The sequence below is a fragment of the Glossina fuscipes genome, unplaced genomic scaffold (assembly GCF_014805625.2).
Source record: "Glossina fuscipes isolate IAEA_lab_2018 unplaced genomic scaffold, Yale_Gfus_2 2, whole genome shotgun sequence".
Lineage (NCBI taxonomy): Eukaryota > Metazoa > Arthropoda > Insecta > Diptera > Glossinidae > Glossina > Glossina fuscipes.
The window spans coordinates 11,720,892-11,746,447 of NW_023998416.1; the positions used below are offsets into that span (position 1 = coordinate 11,720,892).

At 33.0% G+C, this 25,556-nt stretch overlaps 4 protein-coding genes across 5 annotated transcripts; 2 read left to right on the forward strand and 2 right to left on the reverse strand.

The window, feature by feature from the left end:
* The first annotated feature begins 4,940 nt into the window (after window positions 1-4,940).
* LOC119633874 (cytochrome b5) lies at window positions 4,941-5,883 on the forward strand. Its single transcript, XM_038027677.1, has one exon. The coding sequence runs from the start codon at window positions 5,227-5,229 to the stop codon at window positions 5,644-5,646; it is 420 nt and encodes a 139-aa protein (XP_037883605.1). The 5' UTR covers window positions 4,941-5,226; the 3' UTR covers window positions 5,647-5,883.
* A 6,136-nt stretch (window positions 5,884-12,019) lies between these two features.
* LOC119633384 (DNA mismatch repair protein spellchecker 1) lies at window positions 12,020-15,511 on the reverse strand. Its single transcript, XM_038026924.1, has 9 exons — window positions 15,451-15,511; window positions 15,346-15,395; window positions 14,752-15,276; window positions 14,420-14,688; window positions 13,276-14,363; window positions 12,975-13,207; window positions 12,760-12,851; window positions 12,478-12,700; window positions 12,020-12,415 (listed from the first exon to the last, which is right to left on the reverse strand). Exons 1-9 carry the CDS (start codon window positions 15,494-15,496, stop codon window positions 12,170-12,172), a joined length of 2,772 nt encoding a protein of 923 aa, XP_037882852.1. The 5' UTR covers window positions 15,497-15,511; the 3' UTR covers window positions 12,020-12,169.
* Window positions 15,512-16,927: 1,416 nt separating this feature from the next.
* On the forward strand, window positions 16,928-19,793 carry LOC119634048 (polypeptide N-acetylgalactosaminyltransferase 35A). Of its 2 annotated transcripts, XM_038027960.1 has the most exons (3): window positions 16,931-17,457; window positions 17,605-17,950; window positions 18,024-19,792. In XM_038027960.1, the coding sequence occupies exons 1-3, from the start codon at window positions 16,981-16,983 to the stop codon at window positions 18,911-18,913; spliced, it is 1,713 nt and encodes a 570-aa protein (XP_037883888.1). In that variant the 5' UTR covers window positions 16,931-16,980; the 3' UTR covers window positions 18,914-19,792. The 2 variants fall into 2 exon arrangements, with proteins under 2 accessions (XP_037883887.1, XP_037883888.1); XM_038027959.1 differs by having other exon boundaries at window positions 16,928-17,950; window positions 18,024-19,793.
* A 1,511-nt stretch (window positions 19,794-21,304) lies between these two features.
* Window positions 21,305-24,893, reverse strand: LOC119633256 (ras-related protein Rab-14). The gene is made up of 5 exons (XM_038026705.1): window positions 24,745-24,893; window positions 23,333-23,451; window positions 21,882-22,245; window positions 21,626-21,810; window positions 21,305-21,571 (listed from the first exon to the last, which is right to left on the reverse strand). The coding sequence occupies exons 2-4, from the start codon at window positions 23,436-23,438 to the stop codon at window positions 21,633-21,635; spliced, it is 648 nt and encodes a 215-aa protein (XP_037882633.1). The 5' UTR covers window positions 23,439-23,451; window positions 24,745-24,893; the 3' UTR covers window positions 21,305-21,571; window positions 21,626-21,632.
* Between the last annotated feature and the right edge of the window lie 663 nt (window positions 24,894-25,556).

Here is a 25,556-nt window from a genome sequence, read left to right on the forward strand (position 1 = left end):
GGAGGAAGGCATGCTGTGGAAGAAATGTAATAAAATCATAAGTGCCAAGTTTGTAAAGTATAAGTTGACAATTGTCTTGAATTTGCTTCAATAAATACCATATGCATGCAGATACCTAATATAGGCTCGTAAATGTCAGGCTCTGTTTGCTAAGCAAACACTACTGATTTTTTGTGTGAAACTTATTTTGCTTAATTTTTAAAGTCAATAGATTGAATTACCAACAATATATATGTATTTAGGTGAATATTATGTATTAAATAAATATTTTATTGCTATGTTGACAAAATCTCCCGAGAGACTTGGTAACAAATCAGATAAGAGAAAGATTAGAAACATGATTGCTTAATGCAGATTTTCATAGAAAACGTACTTAGGTGTGAAAAGGTTATAAGCCTTGCTTGGGTCCCAATCAACAGAAAACGAAAACTACGATTAAATTATTATCAAGTAGGACAGAAATTTTGGCTTTTCAAAAGCCACTGTTAAAGAAAGCGATTAATTGCGTTTTTTCGGTGATAACAACGAACAATAAGCAAAATTTCGATCTGAACCGAACATAATTTGCTCTCCTATCTAAAAATTAAAAAAAAAAAAAAAAAAAAAAACAAGCTTATCAAATATTAATAAAAATGAAAGAACAAACACTAACAAAAACAAACTAAAGTGTTATAATCAGGCGAGACAGTTTATTAAATATTATACCCTACTCCGCTTACTGTAATTAATGATTTTGAAACACTACAATGGGTCACGGCTCCACACAAAATAGTGTACATCATCTATCAGTTATTCATATCAGGCCCCTTTCAATATAAGCCATTATATAGGAAATGAGCGAAAAAGTGATCGATCCGAACAGTTTTCTATAGCGTCCGTCGTTGGGCAAAGCGTATCGACATAACAAATTTTATCGAAATATCACAAGACTTGGGGCTTGTAGTTTGAACATAAAAAAACCGGGCGGACAGATGTACGGACAGGAAAACAAGCTGAATGAAATGTGGATCTGTCTCAAGTCTTTCCAAGTGTCACATATATCTGTATGAACTTAAAGTACATCCTCGTACAGTAAGCAATGTACACTATAAATGTTAAGAATTATATAAAGTCATAAAAAAAAATTTATTAAAAATGAAATTTTGAAAAAGTATTATAAAGGAAAGAGAGCGAGATGTGCGTAGAGAAAGTGGGCAAGACTTGCATGAATAACATTTTTTGCCAAGCAATTTATTATACCTCAGCTATAAGTGTCATCGATATCAAACATTAGGTCTTGTTTCTATATAACTGAAATCAATTACTTCTTACCAAAATCCTTAACATTATAAGAAAGGGGTTCGAAAGTCAAATCAATTTTCCACCGATTTGTAATAAATTATCAAATACGAAAAATTAGATCTTGGTGTGGGGAATTAAAACAAGTACGAAAATATTCAGTCGAGACCGAATCTTTTGTACCCATCACTCTTATGCTAGAAGAGACTGGGAAATAAGAAGGAATTCATCTTTATACTCCGTACTATTGGGCGGACACAACTGCTTGTTTGCTACTTTCGGAATAAAAGCGAAAGTTTATATCGTGGTTCGGTTGCGGTTCATGAGTAATGACCAAAAAATACGGAAAGGAAAGGTATTCCCAGTTTTTTGTCGCTTAGGCGACCAAACTTGAAAAGTTTAATTCACTTCGAAGTTCTTTCGCAAATCCCAGGACAATATTATTATTTTCGCTAAGAGGAACATGTTCACAACATAAAGCATACAGTTCGGACAGAGGGACAGATCGATAGACTATCAGAAGGACGTGCTTCAATGCATTTTAAAGTTGAAACCTAAGCTAAGAATCTTGATACTTTTTGATACTTGTACTCCTATGTTGCATTTCTCTACCCATGTACAGATATAAACATCTTATTAATTTGTTAGAATTATGTTATGGAATAACCGCAATGCCTTCACTTATGTCCAATCTTGCGCAGTGTGCTTTAACATAGAAGGGACGCTTTTGTAGATACGAACGAAAGGAGTGCGAAGGTTCTTTTCAAGGTTCTTTTTCAATTTAAAAACTCCTTGTGTTTGGGAAGAGCGCTCAAAACACATTGAAAACCGCCTTCTCACCATCGGCATTATTCAAAGAAAAAGGGACCATGATAGATTCTCTAAGGCATGCACCTTGTTAGGGCTTGATTTACATCATACGCCATTTCCGTCTTTTATCGGTGCTTTCCTCTTTGCTCATCTCACAATATGATTTTAACTCAATCGGAATAAAAAGCGCGGTCTATCCTAAATTCTTCTGAGTGCCACATACAACCGCACAAAGTTAATGTAACGCATACCATATGCGATGTAATTTCCAAAAAAAAAGTATCACTAGTCAAGGAAACCTTGATGATGAATCAAGATATTCAAGCATAAGTTGACTAATGCTTTCGAAGGCTTAATGTACATTCACCCTACATAAAAAAAAAAAAGAATAATCGCACTTCATATATTATGTGATGTAATAATTATTATTTATTGGAAATATTTCTCATTTTAATCTGAACTGATAACAGTTATAAAAAGCCTCAGCCCAAGACGTATTAATGTTTTTGTTTGCGTTTGGCTCTTTTGCTTTAATTCAAAATTTCTTCCATGTTTTTTTTTTTTGACAAATAATCAAAACAACAATACATAATGCGTACAAGACTGAATATATTTATTTGTAAATATTTTCTTATTTTTTGTTATTATTTTAATTTTAAGTTTTGCGCTTAATTTATTAACACATAATGGATCGTAGAATATTACAAGCGACCTAAAAAGTTGTGTTTCTAATAATGCATCAACTGGCGTCAAATAGTCTCAAATGTGATGGAGCCGACTTCTCTTATAAGAGAGTCTAAGAGAAGAAATTTCGGTAATTTCGTTAGCTGCGCGCGAAAGTTAGTCTTCATGAGCACCAGAACATTTATGACAATTTCTAAATTTGTAACAGAAAATATGTCATAATAGACGATAACACTATTACGAAAGCCATATATTTCTTGACTTGAGATTGCAAGAAAAGTAGTTGATCTTATAAGGAACGGAATTCCCAAAAATGTTAAAGTCAAATACACATTCGTAACAGTTTACCTCTCTTTTGCAGTCGAGTTGAAAAGATTAACAACAATTAATCGAGCATTTAGCGGAAAAACACAGAAATGTAAAAGCAGAATATAAATATAAAAAAATAAGCAAAATATTTGCGAAAGGCAAAGTCAGCCTAGTCAAGACAGATGAATGTTAAATTTCAAACGAGCAAGAGCGGAAGAGCAAGAGCTGTAAATAAAAGTTTCTGTAAATAATTTATAAATGGATCTCCTAAGAATTGTAAATAAAATCTACGTTAACCTAAATATCACTATTCGGTGGTACGAAGCTAATCACAAAAGATGTTGAATAAAGACGCGAAAAGACACATTAGTAGGGTGCAATAATAAGGTGGAATAGCCGCAAGATTACAGGTATATCTGTTTTTAATCAGCGTCCAATTTTTATTCGCCCCATCTATGTTTTTTCTTTTATCCGCCCCTTCATCTTTCTCTCCTTCCGCTTTTCTCGCCTGAAGCTTTAAAATCCTTTTTTCGAAACAGGATTCTTCCGAAGAGGAATCTTTAAGATAACATTCCGCAGCTCAGTGCGTAAGACATCTCGACCTCATCGAAAAATGTGCACTTAAATTGTATCACAAAGATTAAGCGGAATAGAAAGAAGAGCGCACAAACTTCTCTCCAAGTTTGGACCAATTCAAGCACGGGCCACAGAATGCTTTCAAAAACTTGCTTTTTTTGAACTGTCACAGTGACCTATTCCCTCAAGTGCGTAAGTGCTTCTATCTGGTTACTTCTTGTTTGATCAGCTCCTCTCTACTTTCCTTCTTGCATATTTCGTTGTCGTCAATTGTTTGCCATTCCATTCATTGTTTCTTTCGCTGATCCATTCCTGCACTACGAAGCTTACAAAAATGCCAAAATTGTGTTAAAATACGAAGAAAACAAATGTTCACTTTTGACATATTCAACACGAATGGTGAGCATTCGAGATTCGCCTCAAGATGAACAAGAATATCTCAGTTTTTATTTTTATTTTTATTAGGAAGCAATTAAAATTAGAAAAATAAGTAAAAGAAACCGCTGGAACATATCCCATATTACCTAACATATATATAAAGTTCTTCCCGAAATTTGATAATGAATTTGTGATAAAAAAAAATATATATATATATGAAAAAAAAAAACACAATTACACCACAAATGTATAGTGCATATCCAAGAAGATAATCAGCAAATACAAGCAGATTATGTGTTTGCGGTTTTAATTAAAATATTTTAAATTTAATTATTGTTCATCACTAGCCCCCGCACAGATTTATAGCCGCTCACAGGTATTAAAATTGCACTTAAAGAGAGAAGAGGAGCACAGAAGGCAGAGAAATCTGAAAACCTGGTCTCATTTTCATAAAAAAATCAATTCAACTAATCTCTTATATATAAAAAAAAAAAAAAAAAAAACCACAGCATGTACACACGTTTCGCTTAAAACAAGCCCTCAAGCCCTGCCAACCACAATAATTGTTTCTTTTTATTTTATGACGTCACAAGCTTGATTACAGTTAGTGTGATGCTGTTATCGCTCAATTGTCTGTCTATCTGTCTTTATTGTCTCTTACGCTACTATTGAAAGTTGATTCTTTTTTATTTTTTTTTATTTATTGACAGTCTTACGAAGATAAGATTTTGCTACAATTACCAACAACAACTTAGGGAGAGCGATGAAAGAGAAATGAATCGAGCATTAAGTGCAGCTTTATAAAAAGATAACGTTCGTCGCGCTTTGAAACCATTCATTGACTAGAATTTAAAGCAAAATCAAACGATAGAAATATTTATTTATAAAATAATAAAACTTTTAAAAATTACTAAAAATATTATATCAATAAACTAATAAACTATTTGCGGAACTTTGAGGAAAAATTTCTTTAATAAACAATTTCGCAATTGATTTAAAATAACTAAGAAAGTGTTAACAAAAGGTGTTAAAAAAAAAAAAAAAAAAAAAAAAAAAAAAAAAAACTATTTTGAAATTTATATGAGATCTTGCAGATCTTTGCTATATAAGATCTGTTGCGATTTGATGTAAAAGCCAGACGAAGTACTATTTATTGAAACCGTATTTAATATTAAATAAATAAAACGCATCATGACCACTACAATAACGAGTCTCCTGCAAGCCCTACATATAATACCAACGCCGTCTATTAAACAGAAAACTTCGCAATCAGTGACAACAACAAACAAATCTAATGTGAGTCTCACAGCGACCTCATTACCGGAAATTTGTCTTAAAATCGTTGCTCAGCACGATGATTACTCAGATTGTTGGATCGTTGTCTACGATCGTGTGTACGATGTAACAAATTTCTTACAGGATCACCCGGGCGGTTCGGACATAATAATGGATTACGCAGGCCGTGACGCCACTTTAGCATTTCACGGTACCGGGCATTCGCGCGATGCTATCGAACAGATGCGTGAATATTTAATTGGTGAACTTCCATCACAGGAACGCATCTTTCGTACCAAAAACACTCAGGTATTATTGAAAGGAATACCTGAGTAAAAAAAAATACTGAATCTAAGAATTTTCAAAAGTATTTTTTATTTTGTAATCTTTCATTTTTGTTTTTTTTTTTTTCAATTTCCTGACTCTAGTAACCTTGAAATGTTATTTTCCGTGAAATTGTTTTCCGTTTTAGTATTTTATGTGTGCTGATGTGCTAGTTGGAATTTTGATATTCTCATTAATTAAAAATGCATGTAGAATATCTGCTCATAAGTGTATATATATATATATATATACATACATACATACATATATATATATATATGTACTTACACTCGTATAGTATATATAAATATATATATATAATATAAATATATAAATATATATATATAATATATATATATACGTACGAATATTATTTAAAAATAATTTATTTTTACTATGGTTACTGAACTGTACTTACACTCGTATAATATAACAAAAAATAGTTTTAAGATTAAGATTAAATTTTATTATTTAGAAAGAAATGTTCTTTTTTTTTTTTATTTCATTGCATATACGCACCGTTTGTTTTGCAGGTGAGCTAAGTTGATTCTCTGACAAGCAAAATAAAAAGACATTCTTTGATATTTGCTTTACATTTGGAAACGACTTTTAAGTGTTAAAAGGAAAATGTAAAAATGTACTTGGATCCATACTTTTACTAAATAGGATTTATTGCTGGTCAACGAAGCCGTTGAACATGCATCACAGCTACATGCAAAATAACCTAAACAATGTCCTTTAGTGCAGTAGTTCGATGGCACCTTTCTGCCGAAAGCCGTTTTAACGTAAAACATGATACAAGCTGATCGTTTAGAAGTTCTCTTCTCTTCTCATTGTTTCCATTTGCAAGTCTTATTGACTCGCACCCATATATGGATCGGCAGGATTGATCTCAAAGACAGAAGTAATCTTGTAACCTGTAATTAGATGACTTGCAAAAATGATTGGTCGACCTACCATTGCTTGGTTAAATGTCAAACTTTAGCAAAATTCCATAGATATCCGAAAAAGAAATGACGTCATAAAGTTAAAAAAAGATCAGACAACTTATAAAAATATATAAATATATATATACAATATAGGTTTGTTGTGGTCATTTCTCGTAGATTTGCACAAATATGACATTTCTAAAATAAATACATTTAGGCTACTTTTAAAATGAACGGCTCACATACAATGAAATGAAAACTATTCAAATGGTCCTTGACGATATATTCCAGGGAAACTTTAATCTTGCCGACCTTAGCGTTGTGTTCAGTGTCGGTTTACATAATAGCTATTGATATTGATGAAAGTTCTTATCTTATATCAATAAATTATCCAATGAGGCAGAAAAAATCTCTACTTAAAACGAACGCATTAGTTGATTTAGTTATTAATTTATTGCTTACTTGTATAAAAATATCCCTCGTAGAATAGTTACGGATCCCCCAGCGAATGATGGATGGATTTTGCTTTACAAAATTTTAAGGTTGAATGATTAGTGCATGTGCGGAAAAATTGACCTACGTTGCATCTTTTTATACTCTACGCTACTTGTGTTACAACGCATATTAAGTTTGGAGCGGACGTACGTAATACCCAGAAAAATTTTCAACTTTTATTGTATCGATCGATCGGTTCGAATTCATTATCTGAATCGTATTTTTACGGTTTCACATACAGGCCGCAATTTTTGAGATATTTTATTGAAATTTATTATACATTCACGTGTTTTGACTCAAGGACGAACATTATTGAAAATGATTCGGATTGGTTCCTTTTTTTTGTCCATCTGTTAATTACAAATTTTTAAAATTTTACGACAAAATTACAAAAAATATATTATTGTATTCCATGCGTATAATAAATAAAGATTTAAGAAAAGAATAAATAGCCCTTATGATCTCTTATATAGTGATCGTTATAGAAGATTGGTGTTAAAATGAATAATAAATTCCCAAAGATAGAAGAGAGAACCTTTTCTCATTTTTTCTCTTTTTTTCTCTTTTTGCAAAACCTTACCCGTCAACATAGTCTCTTTGAAGTGTCACTAATGTCACTGTTTATAAGCTTCTGAAACATTCCAATCAAATATTCTATGGAACGATTTGTCAAAATCCTCAAAGTACGTAATCATCCCATTGTGTCTTTTTCCCTTCACATTCCGGAACAGATAACTGCCGTTATGAAGCAGATTGGAGAACAACGTGCCTTAGGCAGCAAGGAATGCTTCAATCCATACAATTTTGCGTGTACTGCAATTCAGTAAAACATTGATGTTTTCATTCCACTACAACTGACCGTTCGGAACGCGGCTTTATCTTGTTTAAATTTTCCTGAGGAATAGTAAACATATTCTCTATAAGATGTCAGCGATCTCTTGCAACTTCTCTATTCGATTGTCGAAAAAAATTTTCAAAAATAATTTTTAAGGTTTCCTGGTATAACCACACATTCTTTGTTCACTGCGTTTAGCATTACTACGATCCTGATTATAATAATGAAACCCCGAAAATTGTTGTTGTTTCCGAGGAAAATGAGTTAAGCCAACGCTTAGTTTGAACGGTATTTTATCCTATCATATGATAAATGTTTAACAAACACACGAAGTTCGGATTTTTTTTTTATTTTAAAATTGACGAACTGTAACTCGTAAATAAATGACTAAAATCATATGAGATTAGGTTTGAGAATTGAAATTTTTAAAACCAAATGTGAATGTTTTTGTTTAAATCTCTATAGTTTAGTCCCGGAAGTTATTGATCTAATGGTTAGAAATCTCCCCGCCTTATTTTGGAAGATGGTAGAAAGCTTACTGGCTAGAGTATGTTAAGCTTAAAACGAGATAAGAGACTTGGTGATATTTATCTGCTTAATACGTAATAACCTCTCCCTACTTTAACGATAACTAAAAAATCGGTCACAATTCACTTAAGAAATAAGCCAAAATATACCGAAACAAATGCTATCAAGAAGTTTTACGATTTGATTAGCCGAAGTGGTGTCATCTATTAGTAAAATCTTTCCTTGGTATTGCAAATCGAGTATTTTTTGCTTAAATCAAAAGTTTTTGAAAAGATATTTTATCTCGTAGCCATCCACACCGCTTAAAAAAAAAAAGCGCGATAAATGTTTTTCAAATAATTTGACAAATTGGATTAGTACAAAGCTGTTCCAAAGATTCTTTATCTCATGCCAAAAAAAAAAAAAAAACTAACATAGTCATAGTTCTTTCAGAAGCTAATTGGTGATTAAACCAAGTTTGCACAAATGTGAATATTCTAGTATAATGCTTTTTTTCAGCGAAGGCCAACCAGCAAATTAAAGTTGAAAGCAAGTGAAATAAAGTACGATTACGTGCAGAGAGCAAAGTCCTACGATTGAATGTTTAAAAAGAAGCAAATCAGACAAAAGGGATTAAAATTGATTTCCATTGTTATGCTTGCGATATGAGCGAGACATTTACATTTGCAAGTGATTTCACAAAATCCAACGGTATTTTAAAACAGAGCTAGCCAACTGTGCGATCGACGATTGTTTTTGAAACCTCACGTTAAAATTGTACAGGCCAGTCATCAACATGAACGTAGCACCTAAGAATAGCTTTTAGGAACATGTTTTCTACAGTATTAATTCCTAGTCCGCCCGAAAGAGCCCATCTATCTTTACGCCATAAATTTACAATTAAAGCATTCTCTTTTGAAAGTAACAGAGAACAATAGTTACTGTTCTGTTAATTTATCCTTTCGAAGGTATTTTATTGGTGAAAGACTACGGTTTAATGTTAACAAAAAAAAAAAAAAAATTAAAACGGAACTCTTTCGGCATTTCTCGCGAAGTATGAAAACGACACTCATATGCTTGATGCTGTACTTTTTTATTTTCTACTATTTCGCTTTAAGTCAAAGGCTGTTGTCGCCCGCATTACATTACATTGCCAGTTTAATAGTTAATTGCAAGGGAACATAGAGCTTGCACGACATCAGACAACTTGTTGTTAACTGCTTAGGAATTTCTTTAGAAGTTCATGTTGCACTCCTCAGAAAATAAAGTATAATTAAATGGTAAGTCTTTAAGATTCGTCTTTGACTTACTTTATTATATTCTTTCTGTGTTGAAAGTAGAACAACTAGAAAAACTATTGTAATAATCTGTCTGGTTAAAAAAAAAAAAAAAAAATATATATATATATATATATATATATATGTACTTTCTAGTGTTATCGTAGAATGGCGCGCTGACATTACAATTAGCTTTTATAGCTTTAGTCAAGTGTTAAATGAAAATCATGATGATTTCTGCCTTTGCTGATGATAAGGAAAATAATTAACAATTTACGCACTAGTGCTGTTGTCCTCAAATAAAAGAAAAATATTACAATTAACAGAAGAGAGAACTTTATTCTGCATAATTGAACTTTCCTGATATTTATCATCCACTTACTGTTAAACGTGCGTGAGAGAGAAGCTAAGCTCCTTCCCACACATCTAGCTAAGCTAAATCTCATAGCATTATATTTATTTGTTTGTTTATGTTCAAATAGATCCTTTGACAAGATGCTTGGAAGAATTAATTGGACTCAAATGGTGGAACAAATAATGAATTTTGCAAGAGTATCTAGCAAAGAACCACATTTACAGTCGGTATCGATTCGAACTAAGAGCCATCTACTAAGCCGATACAAACATACCAAAGCTTGGCAATCGATTGCTTAATTTATGAACCATACGAAACTGTAAGAGTTAAAAGATCATTTACATTCAGCGTAGACAAGACACGCCTATTAAGAAGAGTTGATCTGATAACAGGTTTATATTTTATAGTAACCTCGTTAAGATATTATTAGAATGTAAACAAGTTGGTAGGCTTGCAGAATGTTGTCAGACCCGAAATTAGTTAACAAATTTGTGCAGTAAGAATTCGAGTTTCTTACCAAAAATAAATTGCGAGCAGTTACACCTTTATTACGGAATATTTCTACTACCGTCGTACTTGTTTCTGCATTGACGGAGTTTTAAGAAAATAAATTATGTAGAACAACAATCTATTATTATTTATCAATTTCTTTTTTTTTTTGTTTAATACGAAAAATTATTGAACCATGTCAATTACATCTGCTTCACTGATGGTAAAAATAAAATGGGGCAAGAAAGAAAGAAATAGTGATTCGTGCGCCGAAAGTCGGTAAATGTTATGCTTTTGCCCATTGACCACTTACTATAACTACGGGTGCTAAGTATGATCTAAACGCACTGAAATTGAAATTCAATAAAACACCGATTTGATGAAAGTGACGGTTATCTCGACCATGCGGCAAACACAATAAGTGAAAGATTTCAAAAATTTCATATCTTCACCAGCTCTAAACTATATCTCTCTCTCGCTATCAGAAAATTATTTAAACTGATTATTTTAATGGACATTCTTCTTAAAGTGAAGCTTTTCAATTGCTAATCTTAACATATGTGTATGAAAAATATAACTCTAATTTTACATAAAAGCTTTGCATCTTACGTACTTCCATATACTCACGTTTACTTACGTACTAGACAAACGCTTTTGATATCCCACAGCCAGTTTTTTTTGGCCACTACGAAGCATTTACTCAATACAGGTGATCGATTTGAACTAAAATATTTTTATTATGATTTAACATAACTCAAAAAGTTTCGAAATTTTACTTTAACAGAATGTTCGGGGACATTTCCATTGAACAGAATTGTTGAGATCGTTAATTGAAAGCAACTCTGTGCACTCTCCATTCTCAACATGTGGTACTTTTTTTTATAAACGATGTGAAGTAAAAAACCAGCTAACGGCTTTTAGCGTAAAATCAAAAGCATTTTACAAGTGCACAAAGTAGTTGAACGAATTGAATAATTGCGAAATAAAAATTCAAAAAAAAAGTACATGCCCAGCGCTGCAGGAAAACCTGAACGGTCTTACTCTTAAGAAATGGTTTATGTAAGACTTTCGCTATCACCTTCCCTGCCCACAGCGTGTGCCGAAGGACTACATTGCAAATTAACTTTCGTTCTATCGCCGAAATAATGAATATATAAAATAAAAATAGAGAAACAACAACAACGTCCGCCAGTAAAAAGAAAATTTTGAATTACTTATGGACTTTTCAGTTACTTAGGAATCTTTTTTTTTTTTAACGTTATTACACCAGGTTGAAACATTTTAGCAGTCAACATTACTTCTTAGAGCTGAACGCTGTGATAGTCATTTAATATGTGCAAAAAGATATCCACTTTTTTTTACCTTTATTTTTTCTAAAAGCACTTTGACTGTCAGCGAAGTGTGGTACGAATGTGTAAACATACATTTCATGTTTAAAATTGGAAGGAAAGAGTTTTCTATTTATTTTATAGGCGTTTTTGTATGTACGTCCCCCCCATTTTTTCACGAAAATCGACTTAAGCAAACGTTTTTACAAAAGATGGGAGGACGAAGGGCAAATCTGGTATATTTCGATCCTTAGGTGGTAAGCGTAAAAATACTAAAAAAAAATCCTTAAAATAATCATCTCGTGTGTGTATCTAAGCACTTAATCACATTTTTCCTCTTGTTTAGCAAGTAAAATTGCCTTAAAATATTCGCTATCCAACCGTTTAATATCTTGGGCGAATTTTTCAACTAATTCTGTCAAATCGGCTTCATTAATATCTTTATTGTTCCCAGTAGTCGACAACCGCTCAATAGCGAGATGAATTTTTTCCAGTAGGTCTTTATCCTGCTGTGTTTGCTTGGCCAGATGATCATCTTCAAGTTCGTTGTAAATGCGTTGAGCGTTCTACAAAATAAAATTTGCAAAAGTTTTACCAAAAACTCTAAAAGGAGACTTCGTAGCCTTACTTGGACTACGTCGTTAGGAAAATTCGCCAATTTTGCCACTTGTATACCAAAACTTTTTTCCATTATTCCCGGTCTAACCTGATACAGTAGAGTAAAATTCTCCTTATCAGCTACAGCAGCCATGTGACAATTCTTGACAGTCTTTACAGTGCTGGCTAAATTTGTAATCTCATGAAAATGTGTAGCAAATAATGTAAAACATTTCGTTTCCTTTGCTAAATGCCTGCAAATATTAAGAATTTTTGTATTTGTATTGCTGAAACATTGAACGAAATTAATTACTCCGCTATAGACCAAGCTATTCCACAGCCTTCGTAAGTGGAAGTACCACGTCCCAGTTCATCAATTATTACTAAGGATTTATGGGTAGCGGTCTAAAGAAAAGAACGTAAAACCGCAAACATTACAAACTGCACGAATTGAATGTTAATGAAGAAAATCAAGACCATTGCAACATCGTCTTATGGCTGTTAGCCCGTTAATCCGTCATTACTTACTCTAATAATGCCCGATGTTTCAAGCATTTCGACCATGAAAGTACTTAATCCTTTAATAATGTTATCGCTGGCACCTACGCGGCCCAGTATAGAATCCACCATAGATATAGAAGCTTCTGAACATGCAACAAAGCTGCCAACGTGAGCCATCAGTACGGCAGTGCCTACTGAACGTATGTAAGTACTTTTGCCGCCCATATTCGGTCCCGTAATAATAAACATATTGCAGTCTTCTGCAAAGGAGAAGAAGATAAATTATTTTAAACCGAATGTTTTTATGACACTTTCAATACTTCAATACCCTTTCGAAACTCCACATCATTAGAAATAAACGATACGTGCTCTTGCAATTCTAGGCAGGGATGTCTTATGTCTTTTAACACCAACTCGCCTGAACCTTCGGCCAACATGTTGGGTCGTACATACGGTCTGGGAGCGGATTGAGCAGCAATGGCAAAACTAACCAAGCAATCCAATTTAGCTAACTCGTTGTTCAACAATGCTAAAGGAGAAGCATAACCCTGTGCCACTTTAATTATTTCAATAACTATAGTTTTTTGATGATCCTCATATTGCGAACATAGTTCACAAAATTCTTCGCTTATCCCTGCCAACTTCTCGGATGTAAAACGCACACCGCCCTTAACCACTTCTAATATACGATATGACTTGTGTTTACGAAGCGCACCATCATCCTTTAATGTTATTCGAAAATGATAACCAATGCGGGACACATTTTCTAAACGCACCCATTGATTCTTCTCAAATTCCAAATCATTGTTAACTTTTTCCCTTAAACGTTCCATTTTAGCAAGCAACACATCCATGTGCTGTTTTACTTCCATCAACTGTTGGTCGAAAGACGCCTTAACTAAATACTCCCCTGTTTCGATGGCTGCAAAATCCATTACTTGTTCTACCATTTGTTTGAGTCCAATTAATTCTTCCAAGCATCCTGTCAAAGGATCTATTAAAACACTTTTTACGGTGGTGTTTTCCAATTCCTTTAATACTGTAACGATCTTCGGAGTACGCAATATTATTTGATATATACGAAATATATCCTGCAAATTTGCTTTACTTCTCAATAATTTCTTAGTTAGAACCAAAACGTCCGGCACACATTTTAAAAAATCATTATATAAAATTTTCAACGACTCAGGGGCTTCCAAGAAGCATTGTACTATATTATGACGATCATTGAGAATCTCACGACTTCTTAAAGGCTGTTTCAACCATTGCAACATTAAACGGTGTCCTTGAGGTGTACGGCAGTGATCTAGAACACCCAAGACACTTTGATGTTTGTAGGAAGGAGAAGACGATTGTACACCCGCTCGTGGAAGTATGTCTAAAGCACTTACAGCAGCAGCATCCAAGTGTACAAATCTATAGCAAGAGGTCATAATTAGCCTTTAACTATTGGAAGTAAAGTTTCTACTCACCTTTTTAAATCAAGCTGTTGAATTTGGTAATGCCCCAAATTACTAGCATCATTGGTCAAATCTAAATATTTTATAGCCACCCTTAAGGCTTCCATTGCTAATGTAAGTCGGAGCTCGGGTAAACCTTTAGCGTCTTCTTGTTGCCCCTTATTGAAATGTAATAATCGATTTAAATCTTGTTGTAAGTCATTTTTTTCGATTGCAGGTATTTTGGAAGGCACCGTAACCATCACCCCATTACGTTCCAAAAGATTTTTAATAGTCTCATGCTAGAGCAAAATAAACTCAAAGATAATTTCAAAAGGTTCACCAAGTTTTTGAGCCATAGTTACCTCCCCATCAGTGGCTGGTAATAAGCATTCTCTTGGACCCAACAAGACCACAGTCGCCTCCAATTCAGTGTAGAAATCATCATCCACAAATTCTAATACCTGAAAAACGCAATCATTTTGCTCCACAGCAGCTGCACCCACTTTACGTTGATTGCCTTCGCAGCGTAATTGCAACGATAGAATGCTATTGCCCACAAGTATCTCGCGGTTGGAAAATAGAATATCCTCAAACTGAAGCAAATTTCCCGGAGAGCCGCGGTATTCCACACGCCATCCATCGTTTTCTGGATGTCGTACATAAACTTCAACGCGATAATTCCGTACTAGCAGTAATTCCCGCACGGCGCTCTCAAATTTTGCTTTCGATAACGTAACATATGTAAGACTATCTGAAGACGAAGGCGACATTTTATGTATATATGCAGTTGACTTATACACGAGACGTGACAATAAATCACAATCAACGTCATCGTGAACCGTATAGTATTCCGAACGATCAAAGAAACGCACCGTGGTAGATGGTTTCTACGACAAAATATGAAAACATGTAAATAAACTCCAAAATAAATACAGAAAATATGCTTTCCTACATACATCTCCCAAGCTTTTATAAAATTTTATAAAATTCCTTTGACCATTGGTATCTGCAAGAATACATAATTTTTTTATCATATAAGTCGTAATCTTTACAACATTTACCTAAATTTAATCGTAATTCTTGTTTATTAGATTCCGTTGTTTCCATTTTTCTTGGGATGAATTTTTTTAATTTCAATTTAGGCGCAAATTCATTCAATTTGTTACTATTAGATTATACTGTTTCAGAGTTGCCATAATAAAAAACTTCATAAAATAAACCGACATCAAAAATAAACCCACCACAATAACAAATTTTGCGGGCTAGGGAAACATCGAATATGGTACATATAAAAATTTTTGGGCACCTTACACCTTTTTTTTTCTAACAAATTGTTTAGTAAGGAAAGAAGTGGGAATTCGGCATGTAAGCGCATTAACGAAACAATAAATCAAAAATAGTAAAATTCGTGATGTGCTTTATAGGCTTTATAAGTATAGAAATTTATATATATTCACAGAAGAGAAATAACATATATGACGACAACATTTTGTTTTGTTAGAATATATCTATTACATTCATCCTTTAAAACGCGTCTTTTCAAAAATTTGTACTAGAATCTCTTCGAAGTACAATTAACTAGCTTTGGAAAGAATATCATTGCAACCTTTTTAGTTGAGTGTTTTGAAATACCCTTGCACTTGGTTATATATTAACATAATTTAACAATTATTCATCATAATTATCATTCACAAACTGAAGATTCAAGAAGAAAAAGGAATAATAAAGATGCTTTATATCAAAATTGCAAGTTTTAATTATTATCCTTTATAAATTTAAATCTTTTCATATACTATATTATTTTACATTTTGATTTATATTAATTATATTAAGTTACCATTTGATTTACATGCATTAGTAGAATAATACGTTAAATTGTTTTAAAAACAAGTGAAAACAGCGTAGCGGGAAGCGATCATAATTAAACACCCTACACTAACTTCTTTATTACACTTATTCATATTAAAATGTATTTTATATCTCAATGCCTGCCCATGATTGCAACGACACAATATATGCTTGGAATCGAATAGAGTTTATTGAATGTTTCTTTTTCAAAATAGAACGTCGAATAAACAGACGGCGCAAATGCGTACTTTATTAAAAGAGTAATTTCAAACAATCTCAGAAATTCTAGCAGTTAGTTGATGAAAAAGATTTCTATGAAGTTTATTTATTCTACCATCAGAGTGTTCTAGCATTCCATTTCTTTAAAATCATTTTCCATATATTATTTTATATTAACTTTTTCCTGTTTATATGTGTGTTCATTTTCTTCTCTTTCTTAAACTTTATAAATACTTACTTACCTTTACATGAATATTTCTTATCTTCATTTCTCAAACCATTTTCTAAGCCATCAGTCAGCTAAGCGAACGAGACAGAAATAGAGTTTATCTGTTCTCAGCCTATCAATGAAAATGAAAATAGTGTTTACGTGCAAAAGAAGTCATGTCACCATATTCATATGGCAGGTTTTGTATTGTTTTTTTTTTTTTCTTATAAACAAGTGTTTGGTATTTAACTAAAGCCAATTTGTATATAGTAAATATGAGAGCGAGCAAAATTAGAATAATTAAAAAACTCCATAAATGTCTTTGAAAATCAATACCGCAGAGATTCCCTCCACAATGCAGCTAAAACGAAGAATTTGTAAAGCGTTCACCTTAGAATGCTATTTGGTGATATTTGGCATGTCTTCTTTCATCTTTTACCTGTTCATGCTGCGTCAAGACATTCAACGAGGCGGCTGGTCTGCTAATTTAACAGCAAGTAGAGATACTTTGCTTTCTATGGAAGCTCGTATTCGAACCAAATGTTTAAGCGAAAAATTCGAATTAACACCGAATCCTTTGAAGAATATCACACAACTAATGGATAGCATTCACGTTCCTCCTTTGGGAGTGGTAAAAAATAAGCAGGATAAATATATACGTGATATTGGGTACAAGCATCATGCCTTTAATGCTCTAGTGTCCAATAATATTGGTTTAATACGTTCAATACCGGACACTCGGCATAAAGTTTGTCCGCGGAGATATGCCATTGAAACTTTGCCAACTGCTTCTGTAATTATCTGTTTTTATAATGAACATAAAATGACATTATTTAGATCCATTAAAACAGTTCTAGAACGTACACCAGCTCGGCTTCTCAAAGAAATTATACTGGTAGATGATTTTAGTGATTTACCAGAGTTAACTTTCCATTTGCAGCTCGAGTTGTATCAACAATTTAGTTATGACCATTTAAAATATATACGTAATGATCAACGTGAAGGTTTAATAAGATCAAGAGTAATAGGAGCACGAGAAGCTAAAGGTGAAGTTCTCATTTTCTTGGATTCACACATAGAGGTGAACGAACAATGGGCTGAGCCTTTATTGCGCCTAATAAGCGAAGAAAATTCAACTTTGGGTGTACCAGTGATAGATCTCATTAATCCCGATACTTTTGCATATTTATCAAGCCCTTTGGTTAGAGGTGGTTTTAATTGGGGTCTTCATTACAAGTGGGAAAATTTGCCAGAAGGAACTCTGAAAAATGAGGAGGATTTCAAAGGTAACTTTTCCCAATGCAGATTTATACGCATTGTTTCTTATCACTATTTTCTTTTTTTTTATTGTTAATTTAGGTCCATTCAAATCTCCAACAATGGCTGGAGGCTTATTTGCTGTTAATCGCTTATATTTCAATTATATAGGTAGCTATGACTTGGGCATGGATATATGGGGTGGAGAAAATCTGGAAATTTCATTTCGCGCTTGGCAGTGTGGCGGTGCCATAAAAATTGTGCCCTGCTCGCGTGTGGGACATATATTTCGAAAAAGGCGTCCCTATAGTTCACCGGACGGCTCAGATACCATGTTAAAGAATTCTCTACGTTTAGCCCACGTTTGGATGGATGATTACATAAAATATTATTTAAAGCATGAGAAATTGTCTTCTCAAGAGGATTTTGGTGATATATCTGAACGCGTAAATTTGCGTAAACGATTAAAATGTCAAGATTTTTCGTGGTATTTAAAGAATATTTATCCTGAGTTAAAATTACCGGGAGAAGAGCAGGTTCAACAGAATAAAGCGCCGGTCTTTCAACCGTGGCATTCTAGAAAACGCAATTATGTGAAAACTTATCAGTTAAGACTTTCCGAATCAAATTTGTGCGCCTCTGTAGTCTCTCCTAAAGTCAAAGGTTTTTGGAAAAAAGGCAGTCCTTTGGTGTTACGACCATGCTTACGGGAAAAAAATCAAATATGGTACGAAACTGATAAATCGGAAATTATTTTAGATCGCTTACTTTGCTTGGAAGCTACTGGAGACACGGAAGTGGTTATTAATAAATGTCATGAGATGTTAGGGGATCAACAATGGCGTCACACCACAGCTGAACGTAGTCCCTTATATAATATGGCAACTGGAACGTGTTTAAGAGCTTTGAAATCGGAAATTGATTCTGAATTACTGTTGGATTTATGCGCCAAACACCAGGCGAACGCTTGGGATATTGTGGCAATTAACTAAGATTAAGCACAAAAAAAGTAAGATTGTTATAGTCGGGCAAGACCGACTATTAAATACCATGCACCTCTTCGCATAATACAGTAATTTATTAACTTTCTTAATAACACATAACGTAGACCATATTAAGCAGACTTAATTTACTTGCGGAGTTGCTTTCGCCACAACAAACCACAAATTACACTTTATCGTCATAGGAAATCTTGCTTTCATTAGACCCCCGTACATATTGTGAAGCCTATGACCTATGTGATCCACATGCCTTATGTTTTCATTTATATATATCTTAAAATTTCGTCTTTTTGGGCGTATGAAGGCTCGTTTTTCATTAGAACCTTTCTATGAGGTGGAATCCAAAAAATAAACCAACTGACCAACGGACATAACGAATTTTCATCAAGATATATTAAAAATTAGGCCTTTCTACCACATAAAGGTTCGGTTATATAGGAAGGAACAGTTGTCCCATTCTATCCGAGGTTTTCTCACCAATTTAGAATAGCGAAGTACTTTTTCTAAGCGATTTTGGTTGCGAAATTCTGAAATTTACACTTTTTTTTTATCTAAGGATTTATTAAGATAAGGTATTATACGGTGGCGGATCGAAAAGGTGATGCGATCCGAACGATTTTCAATAGCGCACAACACGTCAGTGTACAAAATTTCAACAAAATATTTTGGAAAATGCGACCTGTAGATTAAACATAAAATCTATGGACAGATACCAGACAAACGGACAGATGGATATGGAAAATCGTGCTGAATCCATCGGCATAATGAAAGGTGAGTCTATCTTAAGTCCTTCTGCGTATTACTCACTCCATATCGTAGTACCGCAAGCGGTGTAGGGTATAAAAAAATGCGTAATAATAAGTAAATGAAAGTATTGCTCTAAAGGAGTTTGTAATATTTTATATATATTTTATATATACATTTTATATATTATGTTTTACGTGTTCAATATTTTTATCACTGATGTGTATTTTTGTAAAAAGCCAATTATTAGACTGTAAGCTTCTTTAAATTTTACAATTCGAATAAATATGAGAAATACTTTTTTAACTAGAAACAAAGGTATAATTTCTGCTCTGAATTTTTGGATGATATTTACAAATATTTGCAGCAAAATTTACAAGACTGATGTCTTAAAGCACTAGCATCTAAGGCATTCGGCTTTATTAAAAACTCTACCGCACTTAAGATTTGAACCCACGACCATTGAGACACTTGCCTACTCGGCCACTCAGGCGGATACGATCCAACTACTTTCAGAGTGCTCCAGAAAATATGAAAAGATTCAAAAACTAAATAAATAAGAAAAGCAAAAAAAAAGTGTTTAGAAGAGGGTAGCAAGAGGGTAGTATGTTGAACTTCTCGAACAATAGCTATGAATACAATCAACTTAATTATAATACTCGGACAATGACAACAAAACTTGACTCACAACGTTTATCATGCAAGATTTACCTCGATGTATGCCCCGGCTCGTGAGAACTGGGTCGAGATTAAACAAATTGGAACCAGTGGTGGCATATATACTACTGTTGATCTGCTTCAGAAATCTTCTTCAGCATAAATACATCCATAAAATCGCCGAAAAAACCGCAGAGATGCACATATTGCGGTTCGGTCTATTCCAAAGTCGTTGCTGGTCAAAGGTATGGTGACGTAATGTATTACTTTCTCGAATGGATTATCGGCTAACTTTTAAATTGATTACTAAATTCTGTTATTTAATTAATTCAAATTGTTTGGTTACATTCTATCTAGAAAATTTGAAACGTTACGCAACTAATGCAATTCAACTGTAAGCGAAAACCTTGAGAGAGATTTGGTCCACATAACTAATTAACATTTAAATTAAAGTTTGTGGAACTGAGAAAGAGAAAAATATTAAGCGTTAAGGAGAAGAACTTCTCCCACTCGCCCCGCACTGGAGTGCAATAAGCATTGTTATTTCGTGCTTAGAGCTATCGTGCTTAGTGCTATTGCTTGTATTTTGAAAATTCCCATAAAAACTTGTTTTGTTCTTGTTTTGTTATTATATTATATATATATTTATTTTTATTGTATGTATATGTATATGTTTACGTATTAACTAATTACTACCAGCTAATCAACTTGTTACAGATGTTTTTCTTCATTTCATTATACGACTTATATCATAATCAATATATTTGGCTAAAAATGATAACACATGCTTTAAAAAAAATGAAAAAGGGGATGGTAATGCAATGAGGAATACAAAGTATATATTTGAAGTTAGAAAAAATCAAGAATTGATATCAAAACAAAAAGTGTTATTTGCGAGATTTCGAAAATGTTTAAAATTTGGTAAAAAGAAAATCTGTGTTTTGTTAACTATTATTAAATATCTAGATTCGATCCAAAGGTTTTTTTTTTCTCTGTTATTTCGCACAGTTTTTTTAAAAAAAGTCGTAGATTTTGAGGACGTTTTTAAAGAGTAAATATTTCACTTATTGCATTTCTTCTATGTGTGTTTTTTTTCTTGTTTTTTTTTTTTTAAATTAATTATAGGCTTTACAAATAGCTACTTGCGTGTATAGAAAATGTTTACTTTTTTTCTTATATAAAAAGTAGTATTTGAAAAAATTTACAAAAGTACAGAAAAAAAACGGAAAAAGGAAAGTAGAGAGAAAACTAGAAAAAAAAATAAAATATAAAATATATAAATCTTACATAATTAGTACTAACAAAATGTTTAACATGAGCACTGATCTTTAGCAGAAGGGGCCTCATTGGTTAAAGTGGTTCGTCCCGGCTGAGAAGGACGATGTTGTACACCCGATTCAGAAGCATTTAAATCCAAACGACCCTCTTGTATGTTTTGATAGATTTTACGAGCTGTTTCCAAGAATGCTTCTTCTACGTTTTGTCCCCTAGAAAAATAATAAAAGAAAAAATCCATAAATTCTTCTTAATTCGATTTTATTTGGATCTTGTTACTTACGTCATGGCGCTTGCTTCTAAAAACATTAAACCATTTTCTTTAGCAAATTCTTCAGCTTCCTCGAATGTCACTTCTCTTGTACTCTCCAAATCAGATTTGTTACCAATCAAAAATATAACTGTATTTGGATTTGTCAAATTTCGCGTATCTGTTAACCAGCTACTAAGATGATTATATGTAGAACGTCGGGTAATGTCATAAACCATTAAAGCGCCTGCAGCGCCTCTATAATACGATCGTGTTACAGCTCTGAAACGCTCTTGTCCTGCAGTATCCCATATCTGCAACTTGATTTTCTTATCATCAACTTCAATAATACGTGTACCAAACTCCACGCCGATTGTATGAGGGCAATTAGCCATGACTATGACGATTGTACATTAGTAAAACAAATATAAATTAAAATTTTATAGTCGGGCAAAGCAGTCTATTAAATACGCCATACACCACTTCGCCCCTTACATACAATTTAAATTTATCAACGTAACAAAAATGAGTTCCAGCCGCATAAAATTATCTTTTTGAAAAAGACTTATTGGGGAGAGAACTTATTCTTTATGCATTTTCAACTTTTTCAAAATACAGTAGAAATTTCGCAAAGTGCAATGCGGTGGATTGTCGCAAAGTTCTATTTTGAATAACGTTTGTCAGTAGAACAAATTTCATCGTCTCGGTCTCGAAAATTGCTACCCCTATATTGATAATACACGTATGTACGAGGGGATATAGATTTAACGCTAGAACTGCCGACGCTTTACATATATGGCTTTTTGTACCAAAAGGAGGTCCCTTCGATCCCCTATTTTTGCAGTCGCAAAAATCAAGGTCGTTAAAGCTCTATGCACGCCACCGTAAAAACAACTTTGCACAAAAGCGATAAATTTTTATATTTCCGCATATGGGTTTCGATTCTGTGAAGGTATTTAGGAAGACCTGCTACTTAAATTTTCGTGAAATCTATCGTCATGTTTGATCCAAGATTGGTCTTGAACGGTTTGCCAATACGCTCACAATTAGCCATGGGATTTCAATTCCAATTTATCTCAAAATTAAATGAATGAAAAATAAATGGGAATTAAAATTTTATTGTCAATTGTGTTCGTATTAAGCCAGGGACACGAAGGTGATTCTGGCAAACATTTGGATCAAAGATTTGCACAAGTATCTTCACGATATATAAAGGCATAGGCAATAACGTTGAAAACATGTCGGCCATTTTGCCAGATTGTTTCAGTTTCTTCCATATTGTGGACAAACGGCCTTACATTCTTAATCGATTAAGGAATACCTACACCAATATACAATTTTCATGAATCGGGCAAACATTAACCGACAAATAAACTTTATAAGCCTCTCGATGCGTTTTTACATATGTTGCAAATATTTTATAAATTTAATATACGCTCCGTGGTGGAGGCAAGAATAGCAGTAAAATTTGTTTATTGACTTACATTTCTTTTCAGTGAATTGATGTAATATGCAAGACTTGCCTACACCCATATCACCGATTATTATATATTTGAAAATATAGTTGTAATTATACGGCGCACTCGACATTGTTGGGGGAGATCTATAAGTAGACGAGAAAAAGTCTTTTAATATTTCAATTCGCGACTTCTTTCACAAACAGTAACATTTCCATAAACTGTATTGAGTTTATGCAAAAATTTTTATCTACGACTTGTACAGGTAGATATGATAAAGAAATGGGAAATATAAGTATACAAGTTAAATTCGATGATTTTGACCTTCCTCTACGTAACATAACAGCTTTCCATTTAATATAATTGATTTATTCATCGTACGCCAACGCTAATCATGGAGCGCTGAAAAATCTTCTTCTATCCAATTCATTACTTTTGTTGTTTATTTGAAGAAATCTGCTGCCTAGCCTAGCAAACACGTTCAGAGACTTATGACGGTGCTGCTCTATAAAACCCTAATTCGCGGTTTGAAAGTGCCAACACAAATTGATTGGAAATGCTTTGTCTTGGCCACTTGTTTGGCACGAATGGTCTAGGATACACTGTTTCAGCTTGGATGAGATCGATGTTCAGATCGATACACTATCGCTTGGTTGACACACGAATCTCCAAACTTAAAGAAGCGCGAAAATGGGTCGGTGGGTGTATCGCTGCCAAAACAATGTAAGTTCTTTCGACATGATATCGCTATGTTGCCAAAAATATTGTAAATTGTTGTAAAAAATGATGGAAACTATTTTAATTAATATGTATTGCACATATTTTGCGAAAAAATATCAAAATTTTTGCAAACACCTAATATTTAAGCCGTGATAGAACTGATCGTACAATTATCGCTATATTTAAATCATAGATTAAAAAGCTAATAAATGAAAACTCAAAAGCAATTTTAATTGACCCCATCTTACATCTAACGCAAACGTCAAGTTATTCAATCTTATAAAAGAGAAAAAAACCATCTAAAAAGTTACCGCGGCATCAGTATAAATGTGATTTAGTTCAAAAAATGTTTTCTGCCCTACAATAGTTAATAAACATGAATTTTTTTTTTTTTTTGTAGAAATCTTTCCAAATATTTAAATAAACGCTTTAATCCGTCGCGACGGCCTTACAAAGAGCTTTGTAATTCAACGCTTTCAAAAGATGGTCTCAAATTTTCCACACAGGCCGCAGATATAGCGTGTGAATGTATGCGTGTTTTGCATTATTATTTTTTGCCACTAACTCATTCTTTTGTCATCTCTAAAAGATATATATTTTATACATTTCTCTGTCCAGCCAAAAATTTTTTTCGCCGATCCCTCTCCACTTTAAAGAAACATTGCGACACAACAACAAAAGTGCGTAAAATGATTCATTATATGTGGAAAAATACTCACCTATTAAATGCTGATATAAACGATTGATTTAATTTTCAAATATTATATTCCAAGATTTGATAAACACTTTACTTCCTTAAAATTTTTATTAACGAAAACTTCTTTACCTTTTTGCAATTCTTTTTCATGTATTAGATTTTGTTAAAATTCATACGAGCTAAAACAAAAGCAATTCTTTTGTAAATGAGTTAATTATAAACTCAATTTTTCATTTTATCTAAAATTTTTATAATAATTTGATAATTGCGTTCATAAATTACATGTTACATTTACATGAAATTGAGCGTTTTATCCGATTTTTATAGAAATTTATTGTTCGCACTTTATTGAATTTTTCCTAATCTCTTTGCTTATATTCATTATGTTATTATTTTTGCAAATCCACTAGTGATGGAAGAACGACGAATGTAATCATTCACGATATTTTATCGATTGCAGTTTTTTTTACACATGAATTGGTTTTTTATTTTCCGTTATAAACACAACACTTTATAAATACAATGTGGAAAGAAAAGCCATAATTTAAGTTACATTAAAATCCACTGCGAAATTTTTCAATCGAAATAATTTTTATTTATTTTCAGTTAAGCAGTGCAATTGCAATCAAGGTAAAATGTGTGAGCCAATCACAATAACAGATATAAAAACTTAATTACTCTACCTTAGCAGAATTTAGCAAATCGTAGGCTTTAACGCAGTGATGCGTTATTCTTATTCTTGGGACGATATTTCTATTTGTGGGAATCGGAACATCATATGGTTTTGCATGTTTTGCATATGAAAACACGCACAAGAGCAAATGATGACAATTT

Bases quoted from the DNA above. Each gene is read 5' to 3' on its own strand.
- LOC119633874 (XM_038027677.1), top strand. From the start codon at position 5,227: ATGACCACTACAATAACGAGTCTCCTGCAAGCCCTACATATAATACCA.
- LOC119633384 (XM_038026924.1), bottom strand. From the start codon at position 15,496: ATGGAAACAACGGAATCTAATAAACAAGAATTACGATTAAATTTAG. The intron at 14,364-14,419 runs GTGAGTAGAAAC...CTCTTGCTATAG, and splicing joins CAACAGCTTGATTTAAAAAG to ATTTGTACACTTGGATGCTG. The intron at 12,701-12,759 runs GTAATTAATTTC...TAATATTTGCAG, and splicing joins ATAGCTTGGTCTATAGCGGA to GCATTTAGCAAAGGAAACGA.
- LOC119634048 (XM_038027959.1), top strand. From the start codon at position 16,981: ATGTCTTTGAAAATCAATACCGCAGAGATTCCCTCCACAATGCAGCTA. The intron at 17,951-18,023 runs GTAACTTTTCCC...TTGTTAATTTAG, and splicing joins AAATGAGGAGGATTTCAAAG to GTCCATTCAAATCTCCAACA.
- LOC119633256 (XM_038026705.1), bottom strand. From the start codon at position 23,438: ATGTCGAGTGCGCCGTATAATTACAACTATATTTTCAAATATATAATA. The intron at 22,246-23,332 runs GTAAGTCAATAA...CAATCGTCATAG, and splicing joins TCAATTCACTGAAAAGAAAT to TCATGGCTAATTGCCCTCAT. The intron at 21,811-21,881 runs GTAAGTAACAAG...TTATTTTTCTAG, and splicing joins TTAGAAGCAAGCGCCATGAC to GGGACAAAACGTAGAAGAAG.